The sequence below is a fragment of the Xiphophorus hellerii genome, chromosome 9, assembly GCF_003331165.1.
Source record: "Xiphophorus hellerii strain 12219 chromosome 9, Xiphophorus_hellerii-4.1, whole genome shotgun sequence".
In the NCBI taxonomy this organism is placed as follows: Eukaryota; Metazoa; Chordata; class Actinopteri; order Cyprinodontiformes; family Poeciliidae; genus Xiphophorus; species Xiphophorus hellerii.
This window is the reverse complement of record NC_045680.1, coordinates 3,985,821-4,006,534: the sequence shown is the minus strand read 5'-3', so window position 1 is coordinate 4,006,534 and position 20,714 is coordinate 3,985,821. Positions and strand designations below refer to the sequence as shown.

General features: G+C 36.8%; 1 protein-coding gene across 1 annotated transcript in view; it reads left to right on the top strand.

The window, feature by feature from the left end:
- The first annotated feature begins 1,497 nt into the window (after positions 1 to 1,497).
- pde4ba (phosphodiesterase 4B, cAMP-specific a) overlaps positions 1,498 to 20,714 on the top strand; it is a 163,133-nt gene continuing 143,916 nt past the window's right edge. Inside the window, exons 1-2 of the mRNA XM_032571341.1 lie at positions 1,498 to 1,900; positions 15,029 to 15,124. Coding sequence (XP_032427232.1) covers positions 15,083 to 15,124 — 42 coding nt within the window. The 5' untranslated portion in view covers positions 1,498 to 1,900; positions 15,029 to 15,082. The remainder of the gene's footprint in view (positions 1,901 to 15,028; positions 15,125 to 20,714) is intronic.

The window sequence follows — 20,714 nt, the reverse complement described above, 5'->3', positions numbered from 1 at the left end:
CTGATCATATACAATGTCATTCCCACCCCTCCCTCACCCCACACACACTGTAATCAGGTGCAATATGGAGTCACTGATATATTATTGTAGACTTCCAGAGGTCGTCAGCAGTGATTCACAGAGGATAAAATAAAATCACACAAAATGGCCTTCTTTACAACATCATTTATCCTCCAGTTAGATGTTCTAGCTCTGTTTATTTTCTGCAACATGAAAATTTGCAAATAATTTTCTTGCAAATTATTTTGTAAAGGTGCCAAATTCCTGGGAATACTAGTCCAACTGAATATAAATGTTTTTTTGTTTGTTTTTTGTTTTTTTGCAGAAATAACACACCAGAACATGGCCCAATTATTTTTCAGCTCATTCTCTAAATAGATGTGGGTCTGGACATCTATTATTTTTCAGCTCATTCTCTAAATAGATGTGGGTCTGGACTAAAACAGAAATCATAGAGCCACATGATCAACGTGAAGATGGGAATCAGTCATGCAAACCCTCCACAGACAAATTCTTACGTGTTTCATAAACTTATGAAAAACATAAAACTTAATTGATTTTACGAATTGTTGTTTTGAGATGGGACATTTTTTACACATTGACGCTGTGATATTAATGAACTCTTGTTGATATGCCACAGGATCAGTTATAAATAAAGACATTGAATGTAATGTTTTCCATTACTAGCATGTTGCATAGCATTATTTTGCAAAAAAAAAGTACCTTTCTGTTACAATTTCTTTATATTTCACTTCCTCGCAACCATTTTGATTGTATTTTAAGATATCTTAAATTGTAGCTCTTCCTGCTCTCCAAACGTCTGGTACCAAATGAAATGTGGAGCCTTGACACACTCCCCTGAGTGTGTTGACTCTTGAAGAACTGACTGCAGCTGCAGTCCACACCTTGTGAATTTCTTTCATGCTCTTCTATTGACTGTGATTCACAATTCTTTTTAACTCTGGACTTGTCTCTGTTGCTTGTAAACCTTTTTTCTGCCAAATTCTTCCTTCAACTAAACTTCCCATTAATATGTTCTCAACTTGTCATGAAAATGTTTGAATATAGTGGGACTCTACTGGCGGACGGTGTCAATCAATGTTTGCTGGACCTCTAGCAGAACAATCAGTCACTTTTTGCCTCCACGAAAGTGTGGGTCCTAAAATAGCATTTCTGTGTTTTTTAATAATAATTTTTTGTGTCTTGATTAAAAAAACGAAAACAAAAAAAAGAATACGGAAACTTGGGTCTCAAATTAAGAGAAATGAATACCAAATATGCCATTTTATTTTTTTATTTGTTTGAAACTTGAAATATTAAAACAAAGAAAATTGTTTTCTTTCTTTCTTCTATCAAAAACTGTCTTTCGATGTTTCGATGCCCCTCCTCTGCTGAGGCTGAGGGAGGGTGCAGGAGGAAAGGAAGAACCGGAGGAGGGAAGATCCGACTTTCAGATGAATTTGAGTCGCGAAAGCTGCGTACCTCCCGTGAAATCATAAAGCACTTCGATTAGGAAGAAAGGCTTGCGGATGTTGAAGAGTATCCAGCTGGGGCAAGAGATAATTTCCTGGATTTTTCGCATCACATTCGTTGCAGTTTTATTTCAGTTTCGGTGAAAAAAAGTGGACAAGCCTGAAATCTTTTGAGGATGTGAAGGATTTCAACAATAGCATTTAAATGTAGAAAAAAGGGGGGAAAAGAGAAGAAAACAAACAGTGGCAGAGAGTGGACTTCCTGCAAGGACCATCCGAGTTTCGGACGGCGATAAACAACCGCTGGACCGGAATTAATTAAATGTCTTGACTCGGTGACAGCTGCACTCCCATCCTGAAACAGGGCGCGAGAGGCGTTGGGATTCCCTTTGTCCCCACGTGCGGATGAGCTGCGAACAAGACACGAGGTATTGATTTAATGTGATGATTTCCTGCTATTTGAAATAGTTGCAGCCTGGACACTGTTTCTGTTATCCAGTCTCATTTAAATATTATTCCAGTTTCACTTAAACAGGCACCTATAATGCAACTATTGTCTCACTTTTGGTTTCTGTTTTTACTTGTCATTAATTCTGACTTAAAAATTATGGTCACTGACAGGTGAAGTAAATCACACTGATTGCCACTTCATGTTTTATAAGCAGCAAGTGGACAGTTTGTCCCCAATGTTGATGTATTATAAGCAGGAAAAATTGGCGAGATTGAGGATTCGAGTTTGTGCAGGTCCAGTTTTTGATAACTGGGTCAGAGCATATGCGAATCTGCAGCTCTTCAAGAGTGTTGTCAAGAGGTTAGTACCTACTGAAAGTGCTTCCAGGAAGGAAGCAAGGAACAGTTGTGAAAAGGCTCTTGAGCAGCCGATCAGATTCTGTGTTTGAAACACTGAAGAAGTTAATCCTAGTTCTGATTGAAATAGTCAAGAGTGCACAGTACAGCAGTTTTTTAAACTCATGAGTCAGGATGCCCATTCTTACTTCTGATCACTACCAAAAAAACTAAAAATGGGCATTTCAACATCAAAACTGGACTACCGACCAATTCAGGAAGGTAGCATTGCCTCATTCATCACACAGGTGTGTTTAACTCACCTGGGCAATACACCAGAGCGCACTATTGTCATTGGAAGAGTATTCCCCAGTTGCTGTTGCTTCTTTTCAACAGGACAATGTGACGTACCAAAAAGCATAAAAGCTTCAGGAATGGTTTGAGGAGCACATTTCATTCAAGGTCTTGACTTGGCCTCTCAGTTCAACCAGAAATCACTCTTATTGACAAGTAGGTCAGATTTATGGAGGCTCCACCCCAGCAACAGAGAGGCCATATCAGTTACTAAGATCTTGTTGGCAGATGTCACGGATTACTTTTAACTCCATCCCTTAATGGGTCAAGGGTGTTTTAATTGCAAAAAAGGAGGCAACACAGTAGACATGAGGTCATAATGTTATGCTGGATCTCTGTACATTACCTGTACTGTTTGAGTCTGAAACTTGCTGCTTAGTCTCAGGAGTGCACACAGATCCCGGCATACCATTGAAACAAATGTCCCTGATTTACCTCTTAAAAGCTCCTAGTAGCTGAATGGTCTACTTTTCTATGAGGATTATCATCTTATTGCAAATTTCTAAAACATCTGTCTATTCTCAACAATGACTTCATTACCAGCGTTATGCTAGTTATTATCTTCTCTAACAGACCTCTGGCACCTGAAGATTATTTTAAGTATATGTGGTCTTATTGTTAAACTAATGACAAGCTCTGCAAGGCAAAAAGCAATGTTGGCTAGAATTTATTTGAAGCTGCAAATAACATCAAATACAGAGCTTGTTTGTATGCAGACCACAAACACAAATGGAGAACCTCTTGGAATAGGAACTCCTCTTGTCAGAGAAGAGCTTGGGGAGTCCCACAAGTGAAGGATCCAAAGCAGCAGGCTGTTCTGCTTTGTGAATAAAAGTGTATAACAGTAGAAAATCAATTGGCTGAAGGGCGTAATGCCAGGTGTACTTCCTGTCTCTGCTGACTTTTTTTCTTTCTATCCTCGCTTCCTCACATGACCTCTTATACCACTGTGCAGCTCTGATCCTTCACTCTGTAGATGCCCTGAAACTTTGCTTTATGTTTTATCTTTCAGCTTCCCCTTTTTTATCTTACTCTAAGTCACTCATGGAAAAATAACTGTGTGGCGCTGTTAGTTTGTATGACTTGCTACAGATGAAGTTCAGAATCTATTGATCTGTTGGCTGCACTCAATGTTTAAATGCGGAAACGCATCGATCTATGTTACTGAACAAGTACCAACTCACTCAGACCCTGAGCACTTCAGCAAATCCACCAATCTGTGTCCAGATTGACTTGCACCAATTACAGACATTAGATTGGCATCATTTTACTGCTGAAATTAGTCACACTGAACCACGGTCAGACTGTAATTAAACTGTCTATTGTGTCCAATAAATGTATGCACGTTTTCTGGGGGTGGTACTCTGCACAGAAACCTCTTGGCTGTTAAATAATTGTACATTTTGTTATTTCTCACTCTATATGCTTGCTAGTCAGTTAGCATGCTCATAGTATTATACAAAAAGAGTAATTACAAGACTCAAAAAATTGACTAAACCTCAGTTTCAGTTTTTATTTCCTTTTTACATATTTTGGAGGTATTTTTTTCTGGAATTTCTTGAAAACTGTGCAGCTTTTAAGTCATATCCAAGCTTCTCATCAGCATAGTTGAAACAGCATATTTGTTTTGTTAACATTTCCAGGCTGCGTGGGACTGCTTCAGTCCCGTACCACTCTGTACCTCTATGTGAATCACTGCCAGAACAACTTTTTAGTTTAAGATTAGGTAACTGGAAGAAGATGTAAAATGATGTAAAAATGAAAATATTTTTCTTATATAATGTGATTCAGACTAAGATTCTGAAGGAGACATATCACCAGAAGACAGGTTTTCAAGTAAACGAGCAACAAGTTTAGGATTCTGCAGCATCACCTACAGCTTGTGGCGAAAGCATTAATACCTCTGGGACTATTTTAAATTTTGTCTCATTATACCTACAAACTTTCTGTGATAAAGATGAACATAAAGTAGTGTATATTTGTGAGGAGAATGATACATAGTTTCAAAACATTGTTACAAGCAAAACTATGAAAAGGGTGGCATGTATATTTATCTTCACCCCATACCACCTATCCAAGCTAATGTGAATCTGGGTTTGTATGTCAAGCCCACAAGCCAGTCTTCCCAAAGACCAATCACCTGCAAAGGATCCCAGAAGCAGAACAATCCAGCACTAAAAAGTGGGAGCATATATAAAATTGTCAGTTTTGGTTACTCCTTCTCAGATCCTCCTGTTTACCAGTCGTTTCGCTGATTACTTTCTGTTGTGCTCTATCTCATGGTGCTGTTTTTACTTCAGTTCACTTGTGTCACTAAGGTTTTTTCATTTCAAGTTATTTTAACAAATGCAAATGATCCTATGTCCGACAACTACCAATCAAGGATGGGGTCCCTTTTCTCAAAGAATCCCAAGACTAAAAGTAGCTCCTAATGATGTCATTTTAGGGTAATTGTTAGAATTTCCCCTGAATTTTGGTAAGAAAAAAAGTAATTCACAAAACATTTTAGGGTGCATTCACACCAGGCCTATTTGGTCTGCTTTGATCAAACTCTAGTTTGTTTGCCTAGAAAGTCCGGTTCATTTGGGGAATTCGGAGAAGTGTGAATGCACAATTGAACTCTGATGTGGACCAAAACAGTGAACTCTTATCCACCTAAAATCCCAAGTCTCAGTTTGGTTGAAGTTAACTCTGGAATGGTTCAAATGTGTATGTGAATGCCAAACAGCCCGCATCAAAAGCAGGAAGTGAATTGCAATGCAGGGCAATCTGGGTAAATACAACAAAAACAGATGCATGTGTTTGTCTACTGCTAGCAGAAGAAATGATGAAGAAAAAAGAGAAAACTTAAAACAGCTAAACTCTGACATCATTCCATATTTGTTTACATTTCATAGAGAAGACAGTTGCGCTCATGTCTTCTTCAGAGGTTTTAATGTAATTCCCTTCACTGATCCTTGGTGCAGCGCCATCACAGGTGAAGGGGAGGTCGGAGCAGGACAAATTTTACCTAAGTTCACGTGGGGTCAGTCTAACCGGTGTACAGTTTAATTACGCACTAGTTTGTTTTTGTCTAATTTCAAATTAATTGAGTTTTTGTGCTGAAAGATTGAGATTATTGGTGTTGCAAAGTTTTCCATGCATTGGAAATGTCCTGAATCTTGCTTCTGTGGAGTGGCATGTTTTCCTTTCTCTGCTATAACAGAAAATATCTGGACCACTGCCACGCAGCACCCTCCCCCCATCTCAGCATGTTATATTCAACCTCTATAGCTTAGAGTACAGTTTTTCTGGTGCTGCACCACCTTGCACCCTCTCCCAATTTGTTGTCCATCACACATCTCGTCATCCTTCCGTTTTTTTGTTTTTGTTTTTATGATTGGATTAAATTGACTTTTTTTGTGTAAAATGCCTCGAGGTGATAGTTATTGATGTGAATTGATGTTGTATGAACAAACTGAACTGAATGCAATGTGGATAAAATTAATGAAACGACTCTTGTGGTATTGTAAGAAATATGATTATTCTTAAGTCCTTGTGTGTATATGTTATATGCACTGTTTGCTGTACTTGCGTTTCTGTGGTACATCATTTCTTTCTTATGAATATTGTTCTTCAACAAATCCATCAAAGAAAAAACATCACTGCTTGTATAATAGGCTATTTATATCTAGATTTATATCCTTGATATTGTGTTACTTTTGCTTATGTGCTCATTGTTTGCCTGTAGGTGCTTGATAAATCAAGTCTGATAAACTGTTATTTGAACCTTGTGTTGAAATTATTTAATACCAGGTGAGTGTACATATGACAGCCTATTTCTTCTGTATTATTACTTTGGGAGAAGTTATTTAATTCTGTGCCACAGTTGGTTTCACACCAAATTAATTGAAACAAGCATTCTTTTAAAATTTTCTATTGGTTATGGGGCAATAGGTTTAAACAAGATAAAACTAATTGATTTTGAGATTGATTGAATGAAGAACTATGAGCTTGAAGTGAGAATTGAAAAGAAGTGGTGAGAATACAGTGCTCAGCTCTGTGCTGCATCTCAGAAACATAACTGTTTTTTTCTACCGCCGTGGAGTTTATCTTTCAGGTATTAAGTTAGCATGGCTGTTGTGGAGACATCCAGCTGTAATTTTGGAAGCTTCTCACGTAGAAGTGCTGGCTGAACTGCATTAAATTCACAAGAGAAATCAAAGAACGCAATCTTCACACAGCTGCCGGCTTTGTTCAGATCCGAACTCACTCACTGAAACAGGAAAATGATTGTGTCATATACCCCTAACTCAGGATGGTAAGCACGCTGAAGTGGGGCTTGAAGGGCCTCTGGAAATTCTGTATTTTTAATGTTGTTTGAAAGGTAGTGCAACTGGTTTGCTGTTAAAAGTTTGATAACCTGGAACAGTTAATCAAGTAGAGATTGTATGGAATCTTAGAAAACTGTTTACTGCCAGCATTCAGGACCCTGGGCAGATCATATCTGCAGCTTTGTTCAATATCTTGCTTTCAGGCATGGTGAAGTGGGAGGCAGAGAAGCTGTCAGTTGGTCTTAAAATAAGGATCGAATTGGTCTGGTTGTGTTGAGGTCTTGGCAGGTGAGAGACTTGGAGCTGGACATTACAGTAAAAAAAAAAACTGTTCAGAATTTTATTTTTTAACCTGTGACCTTATTTCCATCACCATCCTGTATAGTGATCAACCCTTTGAGCATCCATATATCCAGGTTATTATGCATAAACTGGATATAATTGCATTATTATGCAATAATATGCAATTATATCCAGTTATATATATATATATATATATCCAGTTTATATCCAGTTTATTCATAATATTTCTTGGTCATAAACTGTCTGTTTTGATGCATCCAGGGAAAACCCCATTTAGTCTTGCATTATTTGAAAACTCATCTCTACTTTTCCCCTACCTTTTTTTGTTGACTGAAATTTGAATATTCTTGCTTGTAATTTACTGGGCAAACATACAACATATTTGGATCCTCTATCTCTTAGAAGCTGAATATATTTCTCTAAGTTTGAGATGTAGCTGTGTGACTTAATAACATAAGTGAGATAACTGAGAATAATATCTGTCCATGCTAAACAGATAAGATTGGAGATGAGCTTTGGATTGGTCAAAATTAAGCAATCGCCTTCTAAGTCAAATATTAAAGTTTACCGTCGCACGTTTCTAAAGAAATTAAAACGTGATTTTAATTTGTATTAATCAGAGACATGAAGATCACTAGCTATAAAAATCTAAATTGAGGCTTCCTCTATATTTATTAAATACAGAATAGTTAAAATTGAACTGAGGCTGTTTTTTTTAGTCATACAAAATACTATGATAGGAAGCTATAGATTAAATAGCTGTTCTACACCTAAAAATGTCTGATTGTGGAAGTTTTTTTTTTCTATTATTAAAATTTATTTGTATTTTGTAATCATTTATACTTAAAAATTACTTTTGTACTGAAAAGCTACAGCAATGAAAAGTAATCCGGTCTGGTTGCGTTTAAGAATTAACATCACAAGCTGTTGTTCAGTCCGACATGTTTGTGTGTTTCAATCCTACTTCCACTCTTTGCCAGCTTGTTGAATGCCAACTTTCTAATGCATGTTTGCTTCATGTCAAAACTAGACATTATTCATTTTAGGTACAGACCTAGCAGTAACCTGACTTTTCACACACATGCACACTTTTCACTAATCCGACCAAGACTTGACCATTGTCAAATTCTGATCATGCCTTTAGAAGGGAATTATATTATTCTGCTTCTCTGAAACTTTGTAAGCCTTCAAGATTTTGTTGAACTAATTCATAATTACCTTACAACTGGGGAATGCATAGTTTGAACACTCCTAAGAAGTTGAAAACCTTCAGCATGAAGTTGCTTTTACCTTGAGATACTATTATTCAATCAAACAGACATTTTTGAACATTTTTAGTAAACTTTGATGTTGATGAGTGCATTTTTGTTTCATTAATCTTTGGCTTAGACTAATCCCCATGCTCCTGTGAATTGTTTTGAAAGAGGAATGGTATAAACTTTGCTTAAACGTCTTTGTTGACTTTCCCTCTTCTTAAATGCAGCAGGAGGCCTGTGTTGTGTATGAGGGGCCGTTTAGGACAAAATTTACGTTTTGTCTCTCACACACTACCAAAAAGTCTCGCATACTCCAAAAAAGTAGCCACGCACACTCCAAAAAATTACGTTTTGTCTCTCACACACTACCAAAAAGTCTCGCATACTCCAAAAAAGTAGCCACGCACACTCCAAAAAATTACGTTTTGTCTCTCACACACTACCAAAAACTCTCGCATACTCCAAAAAAGTAGCCACGCACACTCCAAAAAATTACGTTTTGTCTCTCACACACTACCAAAAACTCTCGCATACTCCAAAAAAGTAGCCACGCACACTCCAAAAAATTACGTTTTGTCTCTCACACACTACCAAAAACTCACGCATACTCAAAAAAATAGCCACGCACACTCAAAAATTACTCACGCACATTCAAAAAATACTCAAATTGCGTATACACACACTACTAAAATGTCACACACACACACACAAACGTTAACTTTCTCGCTCACATACACTACTACCAGCTCGCTCACATACACTACTACCAGCTCGCTCACATACACTACTACCAGCTCGCGCACATACACACAAACGTTAACTTTCTCGCTCACATACACTGCTAACAGCTCGCACACACACAGACGTTTATCTCTCACATACACAAGACTAAAGTTGAACACACACACAGTACTAAGACTCGTTTTATGTATGTGTGAGAGCGAGACTTTTTATGAATGTGTGAGAGCGACACTCTTTTTGAATGTGTGAGAGTTGTCACGGAAGAGGCGGGGCATAATTTTTGGATCAAACTGCGCATGCGTAGATCCTAAACTATAAGTTTCGATTGTTGACTCACTGTATGTTCTATTACTTAGTATATTTGTGCTTTTAAATATATATAGAACGTTTAACTTTCTTGTAGATTAAATGTGCTATAGAAATAAATGAATCTGATTGATTGATTAAAAATAGCAAAATTGCTGTAGTACAATCTGTCCACTGGGTGCCAGTATTACAGGAATTATTAACCGGCGCCAACTAGTGCCGAAGAAGAAAGAGTTTGCTATACCGAACATGGCTAACTCTAATTCGAAACGAGAGAGAATTGGTCAGGCAGCTGCCATTTTAAACACCATTCTATCTTCTCCGGAGGCAACCAGCACTTTGACAGGCGCATTAAACGATTCAACGACTGCCCGCAGTGCTACAGTAGATTCAGAACTCTCATCTCTGTTCCGTTCCGGAGCGCCGGTTAATAATTCCTGTAATACTGGCACCCAGTGGACAGATTGTACTACAGCAATTTTGCTATTTTTAATCAATCAATCAGATTCATTTATTTCTATAGCACATTTAATCTACAAGAAAGTTAAACGTTCTATATATATTTAAAAGCACAAATATACTAAGTAATAGAACATACAGTGAGTCAACAATCGAAACTTATAGTTTAGGATCTACGCATGCGCAGTTTGATCCAAAAATTATGCCCCGCCTCTTCCGTGACAACTCTCACACATTCAAAAACAGTGTCGCTCTCACACATTCAAAAAGAGTGTCGCTCTCACACATTCATAAAGAGTCTCGCTCTCACACATACATAAAACGAGTCTTAGTACTGTGTGTGTGTTCAACTTTAGTCTTGTGTATGTGAGAGATAAACGTCTGTGTGTGTGCGAGCTGTTAGCAGTGTATGTGAGCGAGAAAGTTAACGTTTGTGTGTATGTGCGCGAGCTGGTAGTAGTGTATGTGAGCGAGCTGGTAGTAGTGTATGTGAGCGAGCTGTTAGCAGTGTATGTGTGCGAGAAAGTTAACGTTTGTGTGTATGTGAGCGAGCTGGTAGTAGTGTATGTGAGCGAGCTGGTAGTAGTGTATGTGAGCGAGCTGGTAGTAGTGTATGTGAGCGAGAAAGTTAACGTTTGTGTGTGTGTGTGTGACATTTTAGTAGTGTGTGTATACGCAATTTGAGTATTTTTTGAATGTGCGTGAGTAATTTTTGAGTGTGCGTGGCTATTTTTTTGAGTATGCGTGAGTTTTTGGTAGTGTGTGAGAGACAAAATGTAATTTTTTTGAGTATGCGAGAGTTTTTGGTAGTGTGTGAGAGACAAAACGTAATTTTTTTGAGTATGCGAGGCTATTTTTTTGAGTATGCGTGAGTTTTTGGTAGTGTGTGAGAGACAAAACGTAATTTTTTGGAGTGTGCGTGGCTATTCTTTTGGAGTATGCGAGAGTTTTTGGTAGTGTGTGAGAGACAAAACGTAATTTTTTGGAGTGTGCGTGGCTACTTTTTTGGAGTATGCGAGAGTTTTTGGTAGTGTGTGAGAGACAAAACGTAATTTTTTGGAGTGTGCGTGGCTACTTTTTTGGAGTATGCGAGACTTTTTGGTAGTGTGTGAGAGACAGAACGTAATTTTTTGGAGTGTGCGTGGCTACATTTTTGGAGTATGCGAGACTTTTTGGTAGTGTGTGAGAGACAAAACGTAATTTTTTGGAGTGTGCGTGGCTACTTTTTTGGAGTATGCGAGACTTTTTGGTAGTGTGTGAGAGACAAAACGTAAATTTTGTCCTAAACGGCCCCTCATAGTTGTGTGCTGCCTCATTAAAAGAACAATCTGAAACGACCCAAATAAATGCTGATCAAAAACTACTGTTGTAAATGATTGTGTTTTGTGTGGACTTCAGCATGTCATATATATATTTTAGTTAAAGCAAAAAATAATAATTTCCAGATGAAAAGATTACTTAAGGTACTTATGCTGCAGACAGGCAGGTGATGGGTCTTAAATCTGACATGGAGAACCTCGGTAGAAACCATAGAAGAGAGATGGGAGGGAATTGTCAAATGGTAAGCAACCAGGACTGTGGGTGTCCTATTATACACCCTCTTGGCACCAATCTGTGAAATGATTTATTTTTTTCCCCCAAGAGATGAGCATGTTTCTGGAGGAAATTGAATGTCATTATAAATGCTGTGGTGTAGGATGTAAAGAGTGTTCGGAATGATGTAACATACCCTGAGCTCATCTTGGATGACAGGCAACGAGAAACGGTGACACATGCAGAAATATTGGGAAAAGTACATTTCAAATGCACTTACTGTGGGAAGATGGAGTGGATTTTAGAGAATATATGTAATATGAGTCATACATTTATTTGGCAAACCACCTGGTTTTGTCAGTGAAGGGCACATCCCTTTCATGTCTAGTTGAGTAAGAAATATCAGTAATGTATGAAAGCTGCAGCAGCCCATACAGTCTTTCTCTTGGTGTTCTTTCACTATGAATGTCATAGTATTAGAAAAAAATGTTGCAAAATTAATTACATGAGTGTGTTTTGGAGAAAATGTTGATATTGAATGATAAATGGCCTGTACTGCACTGTTCTTGGCAACAGATAATATTTTCACAGATAATAACAGATAATATGTGGTTCTAATTACCACAACAACACAGTAGGTTGTTGTGATAATTAGAAATGACCCCAAAATAGACTGAGATGTAGTCTGTTCTCTGGCTGTTTTTGAGACGTCCCAGTGACCGACGGTCTATAAGACAAGCATGCTGAGGGTTTTCCTTGTTATCTTTGCTCTATTAGGCATGATGCACAGCTTGCTTTTCCCTCTGTCACAGTGGTGCACTCCTGCCAGAGCGTAAAAGGATCAAAACAAGACGCGACAGAATGCCCTGTCACATTTTGCCATGAAAGCTAACTTTGTTTCTCTTGGTGACAAATGAAAATAAATACATGAAATAGAGGCAGTAGGTTCAGTTTTTTATGTTCTATATGAATCAGTTATTCTATGTTCAAGAGATTATTGAACCTCTGATTAACTGTGACATTGCAAACAAAAAATATTGTTATAAAATAAACTTCTAGCAAACCCAGTACTTTATAAATATTGATCTCCACAAAAATTTTGTAATATTTGATGTTGATGTGTTTCTGACAAACTGTATGTATTCATAAGCTGACTATTTTGAAGGTTTAAAATGTTTTAAGCCTATCTTCCCTAATGTTGCTAATTAGGCTAGAGGAAAACTAATTAGAATGCCCCCAGAAACACACTCAAACATCCTCCTAGTTGTTAGCAAGTTTCATCCTCTGATGCTACAGTTCTAGTCTGTGTTCATAAACATGCCATAAACATAATATTCATATCTGCTCATGAACACTCATTTCTTGTTTCTGTCATTGTAATTGTCTTACTGTGATTTGTGCTACTTAAGACTTGGTTCTCATTTCCATAAAGAAGCCTTGAAAACTGACAATTCCCTCATTAAACACATTTTGAAATATTGTCATATAAATTCCTTAATGGCTCTTTTCACCCACATGGCTTTATGAGATTTGCTGTTGACAATAAAATGCTGAGAAGATTTTCCTCGTAAAATTTCTGTGGAGTCAATTGAGAAAACACAAAACAGAATTTATTACTATGATAAATTTAGCAGCCAAAAACAGTTGCAAGTAGTAAAATAATCCATCTAAAAAAAAGAGAGAAATTGAGTTGAAATGCTTGTTAGCATGTTGGCAGGAATTGGAAAACTGGATCTGAAAATATGAAAGCTGGGTGTTTCACCCTAAATCTCAACTAGAAGGAATGCTCAACCAAAGATTTTTGGAGTTGTATGTTGCATGGTGTTCGTCATTACTTGCGTCTTAAGATACAGTACATCATTTATTTATTTGTAATAAGCATACCACAATTTGCAAAGGACCATTTTATATTAAATTAGGGTTTCTCAATGGCCCTTGGGTGGTTTTTGCACCGGCAGCAATGCAAAAGGGGGACATTTGCTTGAAGGCAATGTTTACACCAAAGATGCACAATATCACTTTAAACTTTTAACTACTTGCAAAAAACTGGGGTGCAAAATTAAAACATGCATGACTCTGCAACTGTATCGATCATAATTCTTCTCTCCCGTGTTTCAGTCAGCGTCTTTTGTCACTTAAGGACCCTTTTGAGGAACAAACCTTTTGTTCCTCAAAAGGTTTGTGACAAACTTGGAGGTATGTCTTTGGTCACTACCTTGTTGTTGGACAGTGGGGGCCTAACTGGAGACAGCAGATTTCTTAAATTTTTCTTTTTTTTTTTTTAAATGCCAAAAGTCTCATCAGACTTTGAGGCCAATAACCTCAAAATATTCCACAGTGAAGAGCTTTCACATCTGTCTTTCCTGATACATCCAGTCCAGAAGAGTCCAGCTGAGCAACAATCTTATTGACAGACATTATAAGCACTTCCAGGTTGCACCAACAGTTCCTTTCCTTGGTGTTGAAGACTGTGAGATACTTCCTCAGAAATACTCACTCACAGATACACTGCTCAGTATTAAATCTAAGGAAGTAGCTTCTATAGAAAGAATGTTAGTTTGTTGAAAGTGTTAGTTTTTAATCCAACAGAAAATGAAAAGACTACAAAATTTTAAAATATTTTGACCAGTTGAACGCTGGTCCAAGCTGATCAAGAAAAACATGTTGGATAATTTAATGCTGACTTCTATCATATCTTTACCAGACAGCATTTTTACTAGTTTTAGTAGCAAACTCTTCTACTCTTCTCATCCTTGCTTCTTCTAGCACTAAAACCTCTCTCTTAAATCTTTCCATTTAGCCCCTGACCTCATCTGTGTTTCATTTAATCCTCTTTTGTACTCATTATAACACTCTTGGCCTCTCTGCTTCAAAACCCCTCCTCCAATTATCCAAGTGCTTACAAAATCACCCTTGTCGTAATTTCCATTTATCTGTCCCGTTCTACGTGTTTCGAGCACTGATGGGCTGTAACACGCTTCTCGTTATATACTGGAAACAAAAGACAAAAATAGACCTTCCTGGATCACAGGAGGAAGATGCGTTTCTCTAGCATCTTTTTAATCACTTTCTGAATTATCTTAACTGAGAGACCGGGTGACAATGGAGTGAATTTTATCTGCTGCTTTGAATTATTAACCTGCTCTAGCTTAAACTGTACTGAACAATTAGGGAGGTTCAGGATTGCCAATTTTTATATTGTCTGTAAGAAAGATGAAAAAATGTGCTGCCATTTTAATTTGAGAAGCCTTATACTATGATTATATTTGAAAGGCTGTAAAGTGTTGCTGTCATTTATTAGAAATGCAATATTTTGGATGAACCTTTATAATTATCAAAAATGAAATGATCCTGTATTTATCTGAGTAACATTATTAAATAAGTTGTAAGAATAAGAAAACACAAAAGACTATCAATTTACACATAAAACTTTCTTTTGCATACAGACTTCTCTGTTACAGAATTTGCTGTACTCAGTTTGTAATACAGCTTTTTTATTTTCTAGATTTTCATGTGAAGCTTCTGTGGTTTGACTACGGGGGGAGTTACTCGAGGAACGATGAGGAAAAGCAGGAGTGTTCTTACAGTGTCTCCCAACAATGTAAGTTATCATGTTCCCAAAATATCTCCATTACATAACCAAATGTTTGGAAGATTTACTACTGGCAGAGATGTCATTACAGTGTCACTAAGAATGGCAGGATACAGACTCGGGCTCATGAATGCTTTTGATCTCACTGTTTTCTGTGTTTCCGCTGTTTGTCAGTCAAAATATGTTTGGACAGTTCCTTTTCTTTGAATCTTTTTTTCTCCGTACATCAGAGATCTCATCTAGAAAGATAGCATTACACTTCCTTCCTGCCTTTAAACTGTGATGGACAGGGGTCATACAAGATCTGGAAGCTGTTTATATTTTATGTTTGATTTTTATTAAAGAGAAGAGTTCTGCACACATTCGCCCATAAATTCACATAAGAAAATAGGAATGTGTAAACTGGGTCATTGTGCATTAGTAAGAATTTAAATTGAAAAGAGCTAGATAAAAAAGACAGGTTTATCCTATTAAATAACAACATTATCAAAAAGGTAATTTATTTCAGTATTTCATTTAAAAACTGAAATGCATACAGATTCATTATATATAAAGTGATTTCTGCCAATTTTAATGACTAGGAATTAGAGCCAGTAAAAACCCAAAATTCTTTTTGAATTAAATTGACATGGCACAAAAAATAAATACAAGTATGCCACTTTGAATTTAATGAGAAAAATAAATTAACTTCACAATAATATAATAATTTGAGATGGACTGGCATCTGCAGCTAAATCAGCTTTTTTGTTGTAAGCCAGGGGTCTGTAAACTGAAGCTCCATACAAATATCTTTTCACACTAATTCTTAATAACTTCAGCTAACAATACTAATAATTAAAAAAACGAACTACTATCTTTAAATATAGATTTAATAACAAAGGACGTTTTTATGGAATAATTGCACATGGAATTTACACAACAGAATGATACTAAAAGTAGCAGTAATCAAGTTATCCTGCCACTAGTTTTTTGTTTTTACCTGATCTACCACAAATATCAACATCCTACAGAATAAAGTGAAGAAGTTTGTGATTTCTTTATCTTAAACCTAAAGTTGCAGATAAATTGGTCATTCTAATAAAACGACAAGTAGTTCCATTTTGTTAGAATTTTTTTTTTAGGACATCTAAAGGTATTGTCTCTAAAATAATTTTGTTTAGCTGGACAAAGGCTAATATATATATATATATATATATATATATATATATATATATATATATATATATTAGGGTTGCAGACCCCTAACCAATGTCTTGATCATGCCCTCATTTACTAATCTATGCAGAGATCAATAGAAGCAATGAGTTGTGCGTTGTTGCTTTAGGCAAATGGCCTTCCTTGACTTTCTTTATTTTTGTTTGCGCAAACAAGCATGGTGTGCTACTATAGGAGATGCTCAAGTGCAACTACAGGTTTGAAATCAAAACTTTTTAAGATTTTAGAATACACAGTTGAAATGATTGAAAGTGATATGTTTTTGCAACATAAAGAAAAACAATTGTTGGTTCTGCAACACTCTGTCTTGTTTATGTCATTCAACTTTAACTCTGATTGTTGTTGAAGACACTATGTGGACTACTTAATTTTTGCACTTTGGAATGACTCATCTTGTTCCGAAACCAACATTTCATAAAGTTTCAGAAACTAAGTATTCAGGTTACTGCAAGTTATTGTTATCTGATATCTCTCACACAAAAATTTGGACTCATTATAAAATGGATAGGGCACAGTTCAACTAATCTATAACCAGTTTATTCCCATCCACTCTGCCATGACTGTGGGTGTTTGTTTTTTGGCTTTAGACACGTCTAAAGGTGTGGGAGTGTGTTACTCATCCTCTCTCTTTTTTTTCCAAACTTCCAGTGTGTCTTGGTCAGCTGTCTTAGCCTTGTTACCTCTCGGTGTCATCATGCCCACCATTCCCATTTTTCATCTTTATTTATGTTCTGTTGTTGAGGGTGTGTATTGATTTGACATTGACTAAAAATACATTCAAGGGTATGACTTACTGTAATTAAAGGTTTGAACCACTAGGCAAAAAGTAAAGGTATAAAATGAAGTGTAACCCTTTTTGTACTCTCAGATCCATACATTCACCACCACAGCCCTTAGTCTAAATATGTAGATTTTTATAATTTTCCATTCATCTATTTTAAAAGTAAATCCAGGTTTATTTTGGGAAGAATGGGTTACAGTTTCCCCATTTGCCTTACAATTTACTCACCTTAATAACAGATTTATTCACTGATGGACTGTACTGATCTTGTCGTAGAAACCCCTTGAAGAAGTCTATTTAAAAAGAACAAACAAAAATGTGTTACGGTATTTGCATTTAGCTATATTCAATGAAGTCTCCATGTCTAAAGTGTGCTTTTTCACTTTGATAAATACAGTTAGGTGTTTCCTGAGTCATTAAAGTTAAATATTTTGTAGTAGGAGATCCTTAATGGATAGAAGATGCATTGTCAGGGATTTATTTTAGCTTGTAATGCTAAACGAGGATTAGCTGTAAGTGGTGTAACTATGAGCTAAGAAGCCAAGGAGGGTTTGTTTTAATGATTTGCCCCATCATAAAGCTGGTCTGGCTGAGCCGGATTAGTTCGATGGGTTACATTGGTATTCAGGAAGTGTGTATGTGATTATAAGAGGTAATAAGGATTTGGCATGCAGAGTGAAAGAGTTTGAGTGCAGCGTCGTAATATGTCTGTGTTACTGAAGTGTGTTATGCTGAGGAATGGATGTATTATATCAGAGCTAATGGCCTTTTTCCCATGCAAGGCACAGCTGAGCACCTCTGATCTAATTGCTCTGGCTGTGTATGTGTGCATGGATGTGCTCCAGGGTTTCGTGAGTGAAAACCCTTCAACTCAGACCAACATTTGTGACTTTGCATATTTATCTTGTAGTGTTTCCAAAAAGGTTCAACAGCACACACCTCCAAGTCCTCTAATCTTTATATCAAGCATAGGCTTCTTAAAATATGTTCCTTGTTACTCTATAAGTTCTGAACATATGCATTTGCCGTGTTCCTTCAAAAACTATTCATATCTTCTATCAGAGGAGTGGTGTTATTTAGTTACAGTACATTGTTCTGTCCAATGAAGCTCCCTTCAGATTGTATGGGAGATCTGGAAAAAGCATTGTGTGGAGAAGAAAAGGTCAGCAGTATGAGTCCTGAGTCATACTGAGAGTGAAACAATTTGAAACCATTCATGCCTCTAGTCAAAAAAGAGTGGGGTTGCGCACAGTTGTCCCTAAAAACACACACACAACCATGTGACAAGGTTGAAGTGATAAAGTGGCTTATGGATTTAAACACTCAAACTTTTGGTCCAGAATACGCTACAGGTCAATCTCCCATTGAGAGCCCACAGAGGCTTTGCACAAACATGGTGCATTTCACAATAAAGGCCTTTAAATTTGATAAAATGTTCATTTACAAACTTCTGCATACCATAAAAAATGCATAGAAGGCATCTGTAATAAATAACCATTTTGTCCGTCTTAAAACTTTTTTGTTAAGACTGTCACAGAGTTTGTGGAAATTACAAAGACTACTATTTTATGTGAATCCCTGCACAATCCAAGACTTGAATAAGCTTTACTGAGCATCAGAATTGGCTTTAAACAGTTTACATCTCAAGTCATAAATCTATTCATTACTTCTTTTACTCGCTCTAATAAAATGGAAAATTTCCATCAGTATCCAAAGATTCTTTGGAAAGTAGGACTTGTGCATAAATCCAACCACCGTTTACTGCATTTTCAGAACTGTATGCTTAAAACATTTATTAAAACAATTTCTTTGAAAGACATGTTATGTAACAGTAATATAATAATGACACATTTCATAATGTACAGGATTAAAAAAAAAATTAAAACAGGCAAATGATCGTTGTATTAAAACAAGAGAGAACCGACTGATTCTGATTAGTGCATCCTCTCCTTTTTTAGAATCATTTTTTCATTTAAAACTTAAACCTCTTTAAAAGTTGACTTTAAATTAAACATCAACCAAAAAAAGAAAATTCTGTATTATATGAACTCATGTACAACCTTTTATTTGTATGCCATGTCCCACATATTTCTATCTGGTTTCCTGGAAATCTTAATGCAAGTCTCTGGGAAACTAAAACATTTTTCTATGTAAATTTATGCATAATCTCTATAAAATGTTTTTTCATAAATATGGGACTGCTTTTTATTTTCCTACTGGACTCTCTCTGTAGAAAAATATATTCTCTTTTCAGTAGATCAGAGCTGCTCAGCTGTGCCTTGCATGGGAAAAAGGCCATTTTCCTACTGAACTCTGTGTAACACCCACCCACAGTTTGGGTGTTACCAAACTGTGTGTTGGTAACACCCCCCAATACACAGCTTGTTTTTACTTCTATATTTTTCTTCATTTCATAGCTTTCTTTCTCTCTTCTGTGCTTACTGTTGAGCTTGTATGCAGAGGCAACGTGGGTCAAACTGAACAGCTGTTCATTGTCCAATTAAAGCGCTCAAAAACTTAGATTTTCTCTGCAGCAGTAGTAGCAGTTCACCACTTTGTCTTTTTGTTCTTGCTGCCTTCGCTGCTGTGACCTGTTCTTGCACCACTCAGTCTTTATAATTGCTTCCATCTCCACTGTTTCAATGGTGCCCTGATTATACACAGATATTCATTCTCCTTTTCTCTTTTTGTCTGGTGAGGAGGAAGGATGCTTGTTACCACAGCAACAGTAACTCCTGGGATTACACAAACCGTGACCACTTGCACTTTGTCTGTCAGTCTATCGCCTGGCGTTAGGAACTCACACCTTGTCACTTCTAATGTCCTCCTGTGGTATAGATTGTTGAAAGTGTACATACCATATTTTAGCTCGGAAGTTTCATTCATCAGAGAAAAAGCAGACCCTAGAGATGAGACAAATGCAGAGTGAAACAAGCAACACCTGATGAATCACAGATTCAGAGCTCAGGTCAACAGGTGAACTGTTAGTCATGGACTCAGCTCTTAGGCCACAGTGGCATGAAGAAAACCGCTGAAAACAAACCTGTGTGAGAGAGAGAATCAACCATTCAGATCATCTTGATCAACACATCATCTGCACTCGGAAACATGGCAGAAGCACTATCATGGTGAGGGAATGCCTTTCTTTTCTTTAATAAGTAACCAAATCTATGGAAGAGGATTAGAACCACTGGAAAAAATAATCTGTCCATAAACCCAGAATTTGTACTTTTGATCTCAGTTGATTATCTGACTTTAATCAATGGCCCTAATTCTTTTCCGTACTAATCAGAGAGAGTGCAAGATGGATGGAGCTAAAAACAATAGTGGAAAATACCTGAGGCTGAGGTGGAGACTGATATGAAAATATTTTAAAAAGTTCAATGGGTTGTAAGGTGTTAAGCCAGCATCTTTGGTAATTCTTAAAAATTAGTAAATGTTTTTTTTCTAGATCTCAATGTGGTTCCCTACATGTTCCTTCTTATCTCTCTAGTGAGCTGCAGCTTATTGGCCTTCAGCAAATTCTAACCCAATATGATTTTGTCTTCATTCCTGCCACAATATAAATTTATCTCACATAGTGCATTTTGCTGTTCAGAGCGA